Below are 17374 nucleotides of genomic sequence, written 5' to 3'. Positions count from 1 at the left end.
CAAATGAAGTGTCATACAGTTTCACAAACTCGCACCTGAACTTTGATGTTTCAACCCAACCTAGACCTCTAGCATCACAAGAGGTCAGTCTGTCACTACAACTCGCATTTCAGAAACTAATACAGCCGCAAAGGAAGTACTGTCAATGATCTGTTATTTTTCTGTGTGTGCACCTATGATGTCATATGCCAAATCACGTTACGGGATGAAGTCGACATCCAGGTTTGGTAGGTTCAGTTGAGAAGTGTTGTCTGTCTGCTCTTTAAGAAATGACTGTTTCGTCCTTTGCTCTTAAGGGCTTGCAAGTTGCCAAGCTTATACAAAATTGGCAAGAATAAATAACAGTTAACAACATGCACTGAAGGACACACGTGAGCTGGTTTGCATGATGTTTATTCCAAAAGACTACCACAACAAAATATAATAAATTCGCATTTTGGAATTAAGAGGGGACCTCGCTCATGGCTGAGTCTTCTATAGAGCAAAGCAGTTCACAGGTTGCAGTATTTGGTGCAGCAACACCTGGTGACTCAAGCAGCGAATGGGCGAAGTCACTACAAGGAATCGTTGGAACAATCTTCTTTTGAGTGAAATATGTACACACAAAAAGGGGGAGAATCAGGATAAAGACAGACTTGGCTGTCAGACAAAAGAAACTCCTTTCTGGGCATGCTTGGAGGTACAGGGATACTATAGCTACCAGGGATAAAGTGATAATATAAGTCACCTGGCACTCACTAAACCTCACTGGAATGAAACACACTTTATTGCACGTATTAATCCATGTGCCAATACCAGAGGGACAAACCGGGTGTCTGGCATCTCACTTCGCAGAACTGCAACAAAAATCCCTCTAGAGCACACAGCTTGAGGTCAGGATGTGGAAGACAAATACAACTTCTCTTGTTGTTTGAACTGTGAGGAAATGCAAAAACTGAATACAAGTGTGTAACCTGCTCCTAACACCAACTCCAGTGAGGCATGGCAATTAGTGAAACGAACCACATGGTGTTATGCACCATTCCTCATCAGAATGACAGATTGAGGTAGGGGTGGGGGTTGCGATGTGGCTCCTGGAAAGCATGGCGGTCCAATATTTACATATAGCGGAAGTGACCAGCATGGGTGTTGGAGAAACATGGTGACACACTGGACGGTAGGAACCCCTCTGATCATTGTTTTTTTGTAGGCATGGAACATCATCTGCTGCATGTAATAGGACCCCCTCCTCTAACATTACCTTTTTTTATAGGAATAACCAATACCATGTGTACTATCGATTCTTGAATAGGTGAACTGAATGAACTTCATATTATTTTGTATACAATGTACAATATTTCAGGCTAAAATTTATAAAAAGATATTAATTTGTTATAACTGATATGTACTAATGATTAAAATTACTCTTCTTTTAGAAATATCTGAAATTAAGAAATATCTGACATAATTAAAACTCATATTATTCATTGCACAATCTAATGCTAATTATTAAATTTATTTCTGATTCATTTCTAAAATAGTGTTATACCTTGGTGATTATTCTTCTTTTGTCAAGAAAGTTTGTAAACTCCTCTGCTTTGTAAACTCTTTGGAATATTGCGAGTATTGCAGAATTTAAGTAGCAGTGGGCATGTCTCTGATGGAATCAGACGTATTTGTATGATTGACACTAACAATGTAATTTGTGGTGTTATAGAAGTGGAAATTATAAAGCCTGTGTGATATTGAAAAATGTGACAAAAAATAAAATTCAAGAGCAAAACAGGCAAATCTTGAAACATAATTCAGATTAACAGGAACCTACGAAATCAAAATTTCAGCCTCGAGAATGTACCCCTAGGTGTGAGAACTGCAACCAATAACAAGAGAAAATAAAGTAAAAAGTTTCTTTTGTATATCTTATGCCTCTCAAAGCTTTCAAAACTTTTAGAGACTGAGAAATTCAAAGGTGATCTGTGGGAGGGTAAGATTACATGCTGTTAGTGGAGGAAACTGGAAGGAGTTGCCACACTCTTGCTATTACCAAGCACTACTCAGTCATTGCTGGAGTACTGGTTCCTCTTCATGTTTTGTTTTTTGTATTAATACTTACTGTGAAAACAAGTATCACACTACACCAATCTGGGTTTGTTTTATTGAATAGGCACATACAAGTGCACTTCCAGAAACATTTTGTTTACAATGAGAACTGACATTCTTTGACGATAGTAACATGAAACCCGTGATGAGCAGAACTTGTTTGGGCTGACTCCAAAAATGAAATTGGTAATAACTGGTAAAATGCCACAGAAAATGCACCTGCTAACATGCAGAAGAGATATCTGGTATATATTTCAGCATCTGTTTTGAATGTGAGTTCCGCCTGTTGATCTTTTATGATGATCTTTGCTTAATTTTCAAGATCTGTGCTGCATACATAACAGGTATACTAACATTTTCCTGCAACCATCAGAAGAAACAATTAAGGTTTAAGAGTTATTGACAATTGATGGAGGACTATAGAGCTAGGGGTAAATTATTTTCCACTACCTTTCTCTTCAGCAGGTCACCTACAGAAGGAAATTTACTGGTATTCTACCTACCCTACCCCTCCTCTTGTTGTTATCAAATATGGCGTCAAAGATGATGATTTTGCTAAAATATTCCCACCAAAGTTTACACAAATAGATTCACATTTAGCTCACTGGCCATGTTTTATTGTATTCCTCCGACCTGAGAACTATTTTCCTCAATGTCAGTCTCAATTTTCTTCATTGTTTCATATGAACTTTTGACAAAATTAAACATACAGACAATGACAGGGACTTCCCTTTAAATACATGCTGCCATTCCAGACCTAAATATCTCCGCCCTACAGCCTGGGTACCCATGGATGCTACAAATGCTACATCAAGCATTTCATACCGAGCGAGGTGGCGCAGTGGTTAGACACTGGACTCGCATCCGGGAGGACGACGGTTCAATCCCGCGTCCGGCCATCCTGATTTAGGTTTTCCGTGATTTCCCTAAATCGCTCCAGGCAAATGCCAGGATGGTTCCTTTCAAAGGGCACGGTCGACTTCCTTCCCCATCCTTCCCTAATCCGTTGAGACCGATGACCTTGCTGTCTGGTCTCCTTCCCCAAAACAACCCAAAATCAAGCATTTCATATCCCATTGCACTTATGTTTGTATGCAGCAGCACACATATGTATGTGCAAACTCCCTCTGCTTGGAAGAAGCACAAAGGTTTGGAAGTTTAACAAAAATTACTAGTTTTTGTGTGTCTTTTAGTCACTAATCATTTTGTCTTTGAAGAACAGTGTTCTGTCACCTCCAGATATTTCTCATCTGATAGTTCACAATCATTTCATGTACTATTATCAGTATACTTAATGTTACTGTAAAATTCAGATCTTAAAAATTAAAATACAAAATCAAACACTATGCCACTTTGAAACTGGGCAGAACAACAAGCTTCACACTTTGCCCCTATTATTTATAAATCTAGTACTGTTTTATTTAATTCATTCACAGAAGTATTTTAAAATTATGTCTACTGAACTAACACAGTACTGAGCACCGAAACTTGCTTCTAAGAAACTTATTACTGACTATGTTACACAGAAATATAATAAATGAAAGTGCAAAATAGAAAGCAGACAGCCTTTACAGAGAATTATAAATCTTCCACTTTTCTTGAGCAGATATGTTTGGTATCACTGGATAAAAATTTTAATTCTTAAACAGAAGTCATAAATTTATTAATCTCTAAAGAACATGACAAATGTATGGATCCGCAAAGCCAAACAGTGTTACACAAAACAATTCTGGGTGAAGCAATCCATATTTGCTCTATGGCAATTTGAAATCTTGCAGTTACTGAAAGCACTGCATGAGGAACAATTGCCAAATAGTTTTAATCACTCTTACAGATTAGTAAGTATTACCTTCTTAAAAGTTTGTAATCGAATGTTGCCCCAAACCTCTCTAACAGTGGTCTGAAAACCTGAAAAAATAAAAAAATTCTTAACTCCTATTTAATGACAACTGATATTGAGAAAAAGTTTTCCACATTAGTCTATCTGTTGCTAAATATTAGGGTGGTCCTTATCTGATGGTTACATAAAATGGCAAATGATCTGAGTGTACGACCCCCCCTCCTTTTTTGTCATGTTTTGAAAATGTGTAAAGTTTCATTACAATTTTTTTAGTATTAACCCATGCTGCATTGGACTTCAATATCTAGATAAGATTGCTATAAACAACTGAAATCAACCTACGTATGTTTTGCATATATGTTCAAATATATTTAAATGGAAGAAATTTAAGTATTACTATATAACAGACCATAACAAATGTGTGAATACAGCATAAATCAATACTAGTTTTATCATAACTTTCTTTTCAGTGTCTTTTTACAATCAGGTCATGGGCTCCAGTGATCTTGCAGACATCACAAAATGAATTCTTTTCGTTCTTCATCACCTGTTAATAGCCCACTGGAATCTTGCATTAACATCACTCCTCTCCCCACCTGAAGATTTTTCAGCACTCTTTAGCACTAAGGTATCAAGGGTCTGAATCCCAATAAATACAAACTTTATTTAAGAAATCTGAATCAATGCTTAATTTTTCATTGTGTCTACACTCTTGACTGAAATAAACTCATCAATTTTCTTGTCTGAAATAATAGAGAGATTCTAAGCACAATCTGCCAGTAAACATGTTGATACATTCCAAAAAGCCTAAGCCAAAGTACCAACTTACATTTATAAAATTACATTAAGCCAAAAATTAGACTTACCAAACGTTTTGTAACTACAACAGTCCACAAAGCTTCCCGTTGCAGATTTCTAACCATATGTGTTTTTGCAACATCATCAGATAGAGATAACACTCAAATCTCTTCATTTAAATACCACATGTGCTGACAAAACTTCTTTAGAGTACTCTACAAAACCCTTGCATTTACTTTTTCGTACAGTTTTATTTTTTTTAAGTCATTCTTAGGTGCACTGACTGCTGATGAACTCTGAAACCATTATTTTTCATACAATTTTACAACAGTGTTTTTTGGGCAATCCAATTCATTAACACTGATGGATAGATGAGGATGAAAGAGGAATGTCTTCAATGAATAAATTTCTTTGGTCACCCACCTTGCATGATGCAAAGCTGAACGTGGTCTTACTTGTACCGGGTGGTTATAATTAAAGTGCAGCTACTCACAGAGATCCAGTGTGGAATGTAATTATTGTATATTGGTATTATTGGTATATATTCTAAAGTGTTAATGCTGAACTAATGTATGCCAGAAAAAAATTAGTTCCAATTTTGGCCTCCGGGTGCAAATATGGCGCTATGAATGCGAGAAAGATGTATATAAATGTTTCACATAAACACAACTTGCACACACATCAGCAGTCTCAGAGAGCTGAGACCACAGCTCTGTGAGACAGCAGATGTGTGTGCAAGTTGTGTTTATGTGAGTGCGTGTGTGTGAGTGCGTGTGTGTACTGCTGACAAAGACCTTAATGGCCGAAAGCTTTAATTGTGTGAATCTTTTTATTGTGCCTATCGCGACTCAGCATCTCCGCTATATGGTGAGTAGCAACTTCCTTCTCTGGTATTGTTACATTCCATCCTGGATTTTCCATTGTTTGATATATAAATGTTTCTGTATTTAACAGATTAGGAATGGGACATGTGCAGAAAAGGTCGAACAAGTGAGAAAGGCATAACATCGATTGTATTATTATCCACTGCTTACACAATTTGTTCAATATGAGCACCAGGGATGTTGACAAGATGATTTACAGTACCAGATTAGTACCTTCCGGCCACAATAGCAACAAATATGTTTTTAGCATTTTTTTTAGCATAAATCGGTTCTGCATTATTCCACTATCGCATCTATCAAGTTTTTCTGCCATCTAATAATTACAGTCCGCACTGGACCTCTGTGAGTAGCTGCTCTTTAATCATAATTGGCCAGTAGTTTCACATTCACCACTGTCCCCTTAAACATGATGCACATTTCAATGAGTTCAAGGTAATCATTCTTCAGGTATTGTTCTTTTAGCAGTTTTAGAAGAAGTTAAATGCTTTGTCGTTTTCAACATCACTGAAACCATCATGTAAATGTCATCTTCATAATTTGCTTTTACTTTACATTCCACTTTTCTCCAAGTGTCTTGGAAAATATTCCACTGGAATTAACTGCCACTTGAGGTAACTCCTTTTTTAACACACTCCGTAACACTAGTTCATACCTGTGATAAGTGAAAAACAACAGCTTTCTTCCTGCTAACTGTTCCAGAAAAGTAATAACTCTTCTGGAATGACCTGAGTAGGATGCAATTGCGTCGCAACAAAGAATTTGAACTTTTTGATACAGTCCTCAAGTTCATGACATTCCAAACTTCCCCACTAGAATTCGGTAATGCAGGCACATGATTTCCATAATCATCTGCAAAACAGATGACCTAAGGTGTTGGAGATGCAATAGGGTCCACAATGAAATCATCTGCTAAGGTTATGCTGTAAATTGGGGAATGGACATTGGTCCCAGAAATCTGTCAGAGGCAGCCTCACATAACAGAAGAGGGAGTGAAACTTAATTACTAGTAAATGAAATCCAGCTAGCGTTTTTGTTCTCCCGAAGAAAGCAATTACACTGTGCACACAACTGTTTTTAACAAATATAGATTGCCATATTAGGATCCTGTGGCGCTAAGAGTAACACCTGTAAGGCATTCCTGGTCATCATAACTGGGGGAATGTGGTGCGTCGAAGGTTGCCAGGGAAGAGTAACGCCTCCAGTCTGCCTTGAGCCACAGAGAGAGAAAAATAGAAAGAGTGAGAGAGAGTGGACAGCTCAAGAGAAAAGGCTAGTTGGACACTGAAGAACAAGAGTCCAAATGGGAATAGTTTTGCACGGAATCCGAGAGGAACGTGGGTGCTCCAGTGTTAAGACAAATGAGGTTGGGTTGATTGAGAAGATCGGGGGGCTACGGCAGGGGAGGGGAGGCGCACGGCGAGGGCATGGGTTGGTGGGGCGTGGAGAGGGCAGGGGAAGGAGGGTGGGTGGGTGGGTGAGGCGTGGAGAGGGCAGGGGAGGGAGGGTGGGAGGGGCGTGGCGAGGTCAGCAGAGGGAGGGTGGGTGGTCGGGGCGTGGCGGGGTCAGGGGAGGGAGGGAGGGAGGCTGGGTGGGTGGGTGGGTGTGGTGTGGCGAGGGCAGGGGAGGTTGGGTGGGGCGTGGCAAGGGCAGGGGAGGGAGGGTTGGTGGGTGGGTGGGGCGTGGCGAGGTCAGCGGAGGGAGGGAGGGTGGGCGGGGCGTGGCGAGGTCAGCGGAGGGAGGGAGGGTGCGCGGGGCGTGGCGAGGTCAGCGGAGGGAGGGAGGGTGGGCGGGGCGTGGCGAGGTCAGCGGAGGGAGGGAGGGTGGCCGGGGCGTGGCGAGGTCAGCGGAGGGAGGGAGGGTGGGCGTGGCGTGGGTGTGGGGGTGAGGTGTGGCGAGGGCAGGGGAGGTAGGGACGGTGGGTGGGGGGGGGGGTGAAGTGTGGCGAAGGCAGGGGAGGTAGGGACAGTGTGTGGGGTGTAGCGAGGGCAGGGGAGGGAGGGAGGGAGGGTGGGCGGGGTGTGGCGAGGTCAAGGGAGGGAGGGAGGGTGGGCGGGGTGTGGCGAGGTCAAGGGAGGGCAGGGGGGGAGGGAGGGAGGGCAGGGGAGGGAGGGAGGGAGGGCAGGCGGGGGAGGGAGGGAGGGCGGGGGAGGGAGGGAGGGAGGGCGGGGGAGGGAGGGAGGGAGGGCGGGGGAGGGAGGGTGGGCAGGGGAGGGGAGGGAGGGCAGGGGAGGGGAGGGAGGGCAGGGGAGGGGAGGGAGGGCAGGGGAGGGGAGGGAGGGCAGGGGAGTGGAGGGAGGGCAGGGGAGTGGAGGGAGGGCAGGTTAGGGGAGGGAGGGCAGGGGAGGGGAGGGGAGGGAGGACAGGGGAGGGAAGGGAGGGCAGGGGAGGGGAGGGAGGGTGGGTGTGGGGGTGAGGTGTGGCGAGGGCAGGGGAGGGGAGGGAGGGTGGGTGTGGGGGTGAGGTGTGGCGAGGGCAGGGGAGGTAGGGACGGTGGGTGGGGGGGTGAGGTGTGGCGAGGGCAGGGGAGGTAGGGACGGTGGGTGGGGGGGTGAGGTGTGGCGTGGGCAGGGGAGGTAGGGACGGTGGGTGGGGGGGTGAGGTGTGGCGAGGGCAGGGGAGGTAGGGAGGGTGGGTGGGGGGGTGAGGTGTGGCGAGGGCAAGGGAGGTAGGGACGGTGGGTGGGGGGGTGAGGTGTGGCGAGGGCAGGGGAGGTAGGGACGGTGGGTGGGGGGGTGAGGTGTGGCGAGGGCAGGGGAGGTAGGGACGGTGGGTGGGGGGTGAGGTGTGGCGAGGGCAGGGGAGGGAGTGTGGGTGGGTGGGACGTGGCGAGGGCAGGGGAGGGAGTGTGGGTGGGTGGGACGTGGCGAGGGCAGGGGAGGGAGTGTGGGTGGGTGGGGCGTGGCGAGGGCAGGGGAGGGAGTGTGGGTGGGTGGGGCGTGGCGAGGGCAGGGGAGGGAGTGTGGGTGGGTGGGGCGTGGCGAGGGCAGGGGAGGAAGGGTGGGTGGGTGGGGCGTGGCGAGGGCAGGGGAGGGAGGGTAGGTGGGTGGGGCGTGGCGTGGGCAGGGGAGGGAGGGTAGGTGGGTGGGGCGTTGCGAGGGCAGGGGAGGGAGGGTAGGTGGGTGGGGCGTTGCGAGGGCAGGGGAGGGAGGGTAGGTCGGTGGGGCGTTGCGAGGGCAGGGGAGGGAGGGTAGGTCGGTGGGGCGTTGCGAGGGCAGGGGAGGGAGGGTAGGTCGGTGGGACGTTGCGAGGGCAGGGGAGGGAATGTGGGTGGGTGGGGCGTTGCGAGGGCAGGCGAGGGAGGGTGGGTGGGTGGGACGTTGCGAGGGCAGGCGAGGGAGGGTGGGTGGGTGGGACGTTGCGAGGGCAGGGGAGGGAGGGTGGGTGTGTGGGACGTTGCGAGGGCAGGGGAGGGAGGGTTGGTGGGTGGGACGTTGCGAGGGCAGGGGAGGGAGGGTGGGTGGGTGGGACGTTGCGAGGGCAGGGGAGGGAGGGTGGGTGGGTGGGACGTTGCGAGGGCAGGGGAGGGAGGGTGGGTGGGTGGGACGTTGCGAGGGCAGGGGAGGGAGGGTGGGTGGGTGGGACGTTGCGAGGGCAGGGGAGGGAGGGTGGGTGGGTGGGACGTTGCGAGGGCAGGGGAGGGAGGGTGGGTGGGTGGGACGTTGCGAGGGCAGGGGAGGGAGGGTGGGTGGGTGGGACGTTGCGAGGGCAGGGGAGGGAGGGTGGGTGGGACGTTGCGAGGGCAGGGGAGGGAGGGTGGGTGGGACGTTGCGAGGGCAGGGGAGGGAGGGTGGGTGGGACGTTGCGAGGGCAGGGGAGGGAGGGTGGGTGGGACGTTGCGAGGGCAGGGGAGGGAGGGTGGGTGGGACGTTGCGAGGGCAGGGGAGGGAGGGTGGGTGGGACGTTGCGAGGGCAGGGGAGGGAGGGTGGGTGGGACGTTGCGAGGGCAGGGGAGGGAGGGTGGGTGGGACGTTGCGAGGGCAGGGGAGGGAGGGTGGGTGGGACGTTGCGAGGGCAGGGGAGGGAGGGTGGGTGGGACGTTGCGAGGGCAGGGGAGGGAGGGTGGGTGGGACGTTGCGAGGGCAGGGGAGGGAGGGTGGGTGGGTGGGACGTTGCGAGGGCAGGGGAGGGAGGGTGGGTGGGTGGGACGTTGCGAGGGCAGGGGAGGGAGGGTGGGTGGGTGGGACGTTGCGAGGGCAGGGGAGGGAGGGTGGGTGGGTGGGACGTTGCGAGGGCAGGCGAGGGAGGGTGGGTGGGTGGGTGGGACGTTGCGAGGGCAGGGGAGGGAGGGTGGGTGGGTGGGTGGGACGTTGCGAGGGCAGGGGAGGGAGGGTTGGTGGGTGGGACGTTGCGAGGGCAGGGGAGGGAGGGTGGGTGGTTGGGACGTTGCGAGGGCAGGGGAGGGAGGGTGGGTGGGTGGGACGTTGCGAGGGCAGGGGAGGGAGGGTGGGTGGGACGTTGCGAGGGCAGGGGAGGGAGGGTGGGTGGGACGTTGCGAGGGCAGGGGAGGGAGGGTGGGTGGGACGTTGCGAGGGCAGGGGAGGGAGGGTCGGTGGGACGTTGCGAGGGCAGGGGAGGGAGGGTGGGTGGGACGTTGCGTGGGCAGGGGAGGGAGGGTGGGTGGGACGTTGCGTGGGCAGGGGAGGGAGGGTGGGTGGGACGTTGCGAGGGCAGGGGAGGGAGGGTGGGTGGGACGTTGCGAGGGCAGGGGAGGGAGGGTGGGTGGGACGTTGCGAGGGCAGGGGAGGGAGGGTAGGTCGGTGGGACGTTGCGAGGGCAGGGGAGGGAATGTGGGTGGGTGGGACGTTGCGAGGGCAGGCGAGGGAGGGTGGGTGGGTGGGACGTTGCGAGGGCAGGCGAGGGAGGGTGGGTGGGTGGGACGTTGCGAGGGCAGGGGAGGGAGGGTGGGTGTGTGGGACGTTGCGAGGGCAGGGGAGGGAGGGTTGGTGGGTGGGACGTTGCGAGGGCAGGGGAGGGAGGGTGGGTGGGTGGGACGTTGCGAGGGCAGGGGAGGGAGGGTGGGTGGGTGGGACGTTGCGAGGGCAGGGGAGGGAGGGTGGGTGGGTGGGACGTTGCGAGGGCAGGGGAGGGAGGGTGGGTGGGTGGGACGTTGCGAGGGCAGGGGAGGGAGGGTGGGTGGGTGGGTGGGTGGGTGGGTGGGACGTTGCGAGGGCAGGGGAGGGAGGGTGGGTGGGACGTTGCGAGGGCAGGGGAGGGAGGGTGGGTGGGACGTTGCGAGGGCAGGGGAGGGAGGGTGGGTGGGACGTTGCGAGGGCAGGGGAGGGAGGGTGGGTGGGACGTTGCGAGGGCAGGGGAGGGAGGGTGGGTGGGACGTTGTGAGGGCAGGGGAGGGAGGGTGGGTGGGACGTTGCGAGGGCAGGGGAGGGAGGGTGGGTGGGACGTTGCGCGGGCAGGGGAGGGAGGGTGGGTGGGACGTTGCGCGGGCAGGGGAGGGAGGGTGGGTGGGACGTTGCGCGGGCAGGGGAGGGAGGGTGGGTGGGACGTTGCGCGGGCAGGGGAGGGAGGGTGGGTGGGACGTTGCGAGGGCAGGGGAGGGATGGTGGGTGGGACGTTGCGAGGGCAGGGGAGGGAGGGTGGGTGGGACGTTGCGAGGGCAGGGGAGGGAGGGTGGGTGGGACGTTGCGAGGGCAGGGGAGGGAGGGTGGGTGGGACGTTGCGAGGGCAGGGGAGGGAGGGTGGGTGGGTGGGTGGGACGTTGCGAGGGCAGGGGAGGGAGGGTGGGTGGGTGGGACGTTGCGAGGGCAGGGGAGGGAGGGTGGGTGGGTGGGACGTTGCGAGGGCAGGGGAGGGAGGGTGGGTGGGTGGGACGTTGCGAGGGCAGGGGAGGGAGGGTGGGTGGGTGGGACGTTGCGAGGGCAGGCGAGGGAGGGTGGGTGGGTGGGTGGGACGTTGCGAGGGCAGGGGAGGGAGGGTTGGTGGGTGGGACGTTGCGAGGGCAGGGGAGGGAGGGTTGGTGGGTGGGACGTTGCGAGGGCAGGGGAGGGAGGGTGGGTGGTTGGGACGTTGCGAGGGCAGGGGAGGGAGGGTGGGTGGGTGGGACGTTGCGAGGGCAGGGGAGGGAGGGTGGGTGGGACGTTGCGAGGGCAGGGGAGGGAGGGTGGGTGGGTGGGACGTTGCGAGGGCAGGGGAGGGAGGGTGGGTGGGTGGGACGTTGCGAGGGCAGGGGAGGGAGGGTGGGTGGGTGGGACGTTGCGAGGTCAGGCGAGGGAGGGTGGGTGGGTGGGTGGGACGTTGCGAGGGCAGGGGAGGGAGGGTTGGTGGGTGGGACGTTGCGAGGGCAGGGGAGGGAGGGTTGGTGGGTGGGACGTTGCGAGGGCAGGCGAGGGAGGGTGGGTGGGTGGGTGGGACGTTTCGAGGGCAGGGGAGGGAGGGTTGGTGGGTGGGACGTTGCGAGGGCAGGGGAGGGAGGGTTGGTGGGTGGGACGTTGCGAGGGCAGGGGAGGGAGGGTCGGTGGGACGTTGCGAGGGCAGGGGAGGGAGGGTGGGTGGGACGTTGCGTGGGCAGGGGTGGGAGGGTGGGTGGGACGTTGCGAGGGCAGGGGAGGGAGGGTGGGTGGGACGTTGCGAGGGCAGGGGAGGGAGGGTGGGTGGGACGTTGCGAGGGCAGGGGAGGGAGGGTGGGTGGGACGTTGCGAGGGCAGGGGAGGGAGGGTGGGTGGGACGTTGCGAGGGCAGGGGAGGGAGGGTGGGTGGGTGGGACGTTGCGAGGGCAGGGGAGGGAGGGTGGGAGGGTGGGACGTTGCGAGGGCAGGGGAGGGAGGGTGGGAGGGTGGGACGTTGCGAGGGCAGGGGAGGGAGGGTGGGTGGGACGTTGCGAGGGCAGGGGAGGGAGGGTGGGTGGGACGTTGCGAGGTCAGGGGAGGGAGGGTGGGTGGGACGTTGCGAGGGCAGGGGAGGGAGGGTGGGTGGGACGTTGCGAGGGCAGGGGAGGGAGGGTGGATGGGACGTTGCGAGGGCAGGGGAGGAAGGGTGGGTGGGAGGAAGGGTGGGTGGGTGGGTGGGTGTGTGGGTGGGATGTTGCGTGGGCTGGGGAGGGAGGGTGGGTGTGTGGGGCCTTGTGGGTGTGTGTGGGTGGGGCCTTGTGAGGGCAGGGGCGGGAGGGAGGGAGGGAGGGTGGGTGGGGCCTGTCGAGGGCAGGGGAGGGTGGGCAGGGTGTTGTGAGGGCAGGGGAGTGGGTGTGGGGCGTGGGATGGGAGATGAGGGGGGATCGTAGGAAAAGACAGTACATGATATGGGTGGCGAAGGAGTAGTATGGACAGAAGAAAGAAGGAATGGCGAGACAATGGGAAACATGTTAGGAAGCTTTAAGCCGCAGAATTGTGAAAGTGCAGGATATGCTGAAGAGACAATTTAGACCTGCATAGCTCAGGGGATCTTGCACTGAAGGAAGTATCCAACTGATCTGTGTAGCAAGGCAGCTGTTGGAAGTCATTTGCGTTGTGGTGTGCAACATGTTTGGCAACTGGATTGTCAAGTTTGTGGGTTGTCACAGTTTGGCATTCAAGCAAGTGGATAATTGGTTACTTGTCATACCCACATAGAATGCTGCACAGTAATTGCAGCATAACATGGATGCTTTATGTGGGACCCTGTCTTTTATTTGGTACGAGATAACAGTTGGTGGCTAGTTAACAGGGTTACTGATGTCAGAGGAAGATAATGACATGCAAGTTCTCTATAATGATATGAATAGAATATTGTCTGCCAATGATGGCTCTGGTAAGATTATCTGTTCATTTCGACAACTGCATCTAGATCTACATCACACTCCACAAGCCACCTAAAGGTGTGTGGCAGGTATACTTTTAGTACAACTAACTGAGCCCTCCAACCCTGTTCCACTTACAAATAGCGCGCATGAAGAATGATTGACTGTACACATCTGTATTGGCTCTAATTCCTTGATTTTCTCCTCATGGTCATTATGCAAGATCTATGTGGGGGGAAGTAATATGTTGTCCATCTCTTCCCGAAAAGTGCTCTCTAAAAATTTCAGTAATAAATTTCTCCATGATGCATAAAACCTCTCTTGTAATGTCTGCCAATGGAGTTTGCTGAACATCTCTGTAATGCTCTCTCAGTAGCAAAACAATCCCATGACAAAAATGTGTAACTCTTTCTTGGATCTTCTCTCTTCTGTCAGTTCTACCTGGTAGGGATCCTAGAGAGAAGAACAATACTCAAGAATTGGTAAGACAAACACTGTATAATCTACTTTCTTTGTGGATGAGTTAAATTTCTGAAGATTTTCCCACAAGTGGTCTTATGTGATCATTCCACTGAAGGTCGTTCTGGAGAGTTACTCGCAGAAATTTTGTGGTAGATACTGTTTCCAGCAATTTGCATTCAATAGTGTAGTTGGAAGTAGCGAATATCCTGTTGTCCCCTGCATGTGTAGCATTCACAGGTAGCAAGGGTTTATGGAAGAGACTTTGACAGCTGTTGAAGTGGAGGTACTGTTGGTGGTTGATGCACTTGATATGAATGGACATATTTACGGAACCATCTGAGAGGTGGAGACCAACATCTCTTTGGTCTGAGAAGGAGCAGGCAAAGCAGATCTGGGAGTAAGTGTTAAGGATTGGAGAAAGGAGCAAATGTTGGCCCTGCCATGAGATCAGATTATGAAAATGTCATTAATGAATCTTAACCAGACAAGGGTCTTAGGCTATGACAGTATAGCGACAAAGCCTCCAGATGGCCCATAAATAAGTAAAATGGTGCCATGCGAGTACCAATGGCAGAGTACCACATATTTGTTTATATTATTTTTGTGCATAAGCTCATAGCATTTTTGTTTTGAATGTTTGTATTCTGGTTGCTATACATTTATTTATTTATTGTCTTTTTTGTAGCTCACTGTTGCTATTTGAGTTTATACATTGACATTTTGTTATTTGTCATTACTGAGTGGAGCTGTTCACAAGAAAATGGAGTGTGAAGTGGAGCTATTTGAACATTTCCAACATTTTTTTTTTTTTTTTGTTTGAGTTCAATAGAGGGATGACAGCAGCAGAGGCAGGCAGAAACATTTGTGCAGTGTATGGGGATAATTCCACTGCATAGAGCACAGCAGGAAAATGGTTCTTTCATTTTTGGAGGATTATTTTAACATTAGTGACTCTCCACATTTGGGAAGACCTTCAGGATGTGAATATCATTTCAACACATTAATCCACAATGAGCCATGTCAGTGTACTCAAGAACTGGAAAATGTAATGAACTGTAATCATTCCACCACTGTGCAACACCTGCTTGCAGTGGGAAAGGTTTAAGATTTGGGTGTATGGATATCGCATGCTCTAAGCCAAAATCATAAAAATTAATGGGTGGCAGTATGTGCAGCTCTGCTTGCTTGTCATCAATTGGCTTGTGTTTTATTACTGGTGACAAGAAATAGTTTGTTTATGTTTATATAAGGGAAAGAAAGAAATGTCTGAGCCCAAACAAAGCAGCAACTCCCCACACAAACAGCTGTGCACACCAACAATAGATAACATTGTGCATCTGGTGGAACAGCGACAGTGTGGTATACTACGAATTGCTTGCCCCTGTTGTAAACATCACTGCTGACATTTATTGTAAACAATTGAAGCGTCTTGCAGATGCAATCCGTGAACAACAACTAGGACGACTGTGTGAAATGATGCTACCCACGATAAAGCTTGCCCACATTCTGCTAGAAAAAAAAAAAAGGTATTGTGTTGGGAAGTCATTCTGCACCCACCTTATTCACCTGACCTCGCGCCCTCAGATTTTCATCTTTTCCGCTCCCTATTGAAGAACCTTCAAGAAACTTCCTTTGCAGGTGAAAATGCACTCTGAACATGGCTCGATGAGTTCTTTGCCTGAAAACCACACGATTTCCACAGTCATGGAATTGAAAGTTTACAACAGTGTTGACAGACTGTTGTAAACAGTGGAGGGAAAAGTATTATTGATGATTAAATTCTCTCTTATGAGTCTCTATTGTGTTTATTAAAATTATGGAAAAACACTTCAAAATCATTCACCAACCTAATAAACTTGGCCTTCAAAAGTGAAATAATTGTGGGTCGGGAAGTTGTTGGCTAGGAAGATAAGGGAAGAGATTGTAGGTTCAATATCAGGACAATGGTGCAAAAGGTAGCATGGGGTATGGTGTTTAGGATGTCCCATCCACTATGAGCAACAAAAGAAACTAGTGGTAATGAGACAGGAAGTATTGAAAATTGCCAAATTGTGGAAGAACACAAACTTCTGCTTTACTACACCCTTTGGATACTCCATTCCAACTTAAGTTTCTCTAAACCACGCAGGTAGGAATTTTTACCCCAGCATAACCTGTACTCTTGCAATACCCCTGGCCTAAACCTCCGCTAACTTCTTTCTCACTGCCTCACCTTTTCCCTTCTCTCTCCTGTCCACACCCCTCTTCCCATCCAAACCATGTACTGGTTTCTCCATGACTTTCATCCCCCTCCCCTTATTCATGTAAGCTAGCTCTCTCTCTCTCTCTCTCTCTCTCTCTCTCTCTCTCTCTCTCTCTTTCCATTACCCTCCCCCTTTTTTCACCACCACCCCCTTTTTCTCCTCCCTGCTACCTTTTCATCACCACCTTCCTCTCCATCCTCTGCCTCTCTCTACCCCTTACATGCTCTATTCTCTGAACTCCTTTCATCTTATTGTGCAGCTGCTGTGTCTTCTGGTGAAACATGTGCCTCACAGTACAATGCTACTCCCTCCCCACCTCCATCTACTGCCAACTGCTTTCAATAACTGATATTCGGTAATCAGCCTCGCTGCTAGCACAGGTATCTACTTTTGGATGTCTGTGTTGTTGTGTATGTAAATGTGTAATCTTACTACATAAAAGAGTAAGGACTCAAAAGCTGTTTTCTATTACAGGGTGTATACACATAAGAAAAAAATTTCCTGAATTTCCAGGGGAAAAAACTTTTTCCTGGCTGAAAATACATTATACTATCGGTGGAAGTACAACCTTTCTATTTTAAGTGACAACATAGTTTCCCTCAGAGTTGTAAAACGTAACAATTCTTTGAATGGTAAAGGTTCTATACTCTAGCATCCAACTTCCCGGTGCTAAGAAATGACCACCTCCCACAGCAAAAAGAAAAACCCACATTTTGTAAAAATCTTTGATGCATGTTAACATGTACACTGCATATTTCCTGTGTTGTGAATAAACAAATGTTCCAAGCAATGGAAACTAAGTATGAATATTAAAAATGTAGGATAAGGTAGAACTCTACTTTCTGTAAAGAGGACATATTAAGTTGCAGACAGGCACAATTAAAAGACACTTACACTTCGGCCACAGCCTTCATCAACAAAAGATAAACACACCATTCATACACAGAAGCAGGCACCCCTCACACACCCATGACCACCACCTCCAGCAGCTCTACAGTAAGTAGGTATATATCTTTCCCTAAATTGTTGAATAAATGTTCTGTTGAGCACTTTGATATTTCCACAGAATAGCCAATTATGTGTGAAGAACTCAGCTCACAGTTTTTGTTTACGGATAATTATACTTTCTGCTATCATTATTGTGTAATTTGTGCAAAAACTTAGATAGATGTGAAAAACTAACATTGAAGCTTGGCCTTCTTTAGTGTGTGTTACCCTTTAAGACATGTCAAACATTAATATGCCCTAAGAATTTTAAATAATGGCCTAAATGGCTGGTCTTCAGGGCCCAAAATTTTTCTAAGTTGCTGGTCCTCAAAGTGTTAAGTTTTGAATGAGAGTC

The 17374-nt window shown here is 50.3% G+C and overlaps 1 protein-coding gene and 1 non-coding gene across 2 annotated transcripts in view; both read right to left on the bottom strand.

Moving 5' to 3' along the window:
• Nucleotides 1–17374, bottom strand: part of LOC126191421 (RNA 3'-terminal phosphate cyclase) — an 89752-nt gene that overhangs the window by 34107 nt on the left and 38271 nt on the right. The window contains exon 5 of the mRNA XM_049932292.1: nucleotides 3929–3987. Within this exon, the coding sequence (XP_049788249.1) occupies nucleotides 3929–3987 (59 nt within the window). The remainder of the gene's footprint in view (nucleotides 1–3928; nucleotides 3988–17374) is intronic.
• LOC126090349 (small nucleolar RNA SNORA79) lies at nucleotides 3764–3890 on the bottom strand. Its single transcript, XR_007521188.1, has one exon. It is a non-coding gene; the product is annotated as a small nucleolar RNA SNORA79 (small nucleolar RNA).

The sequence above is a fragment of the Schistocerca cancellata genome, chromosome 6 (genome assembly GCF_023864275.1).
Source record: "Schistocerca cancellata isolate TAMUIC-IGC-003103 chromosome 6, iqSchCanc2.1, whole genome shotgun sequence".
In the NCBI taxonomy this organism is placed as follows: Eukaryota; Metazoa; Arthropoda; class Insecta; order Orthoptera; family Acrididae; genus Schistocerca; species Schistocerca cancellata.
The sequence above is the reverse complement of the archived record's forward strand: the minus strand, read 5'-3'. Positions and strand labels throughout refer to the sequence as shown.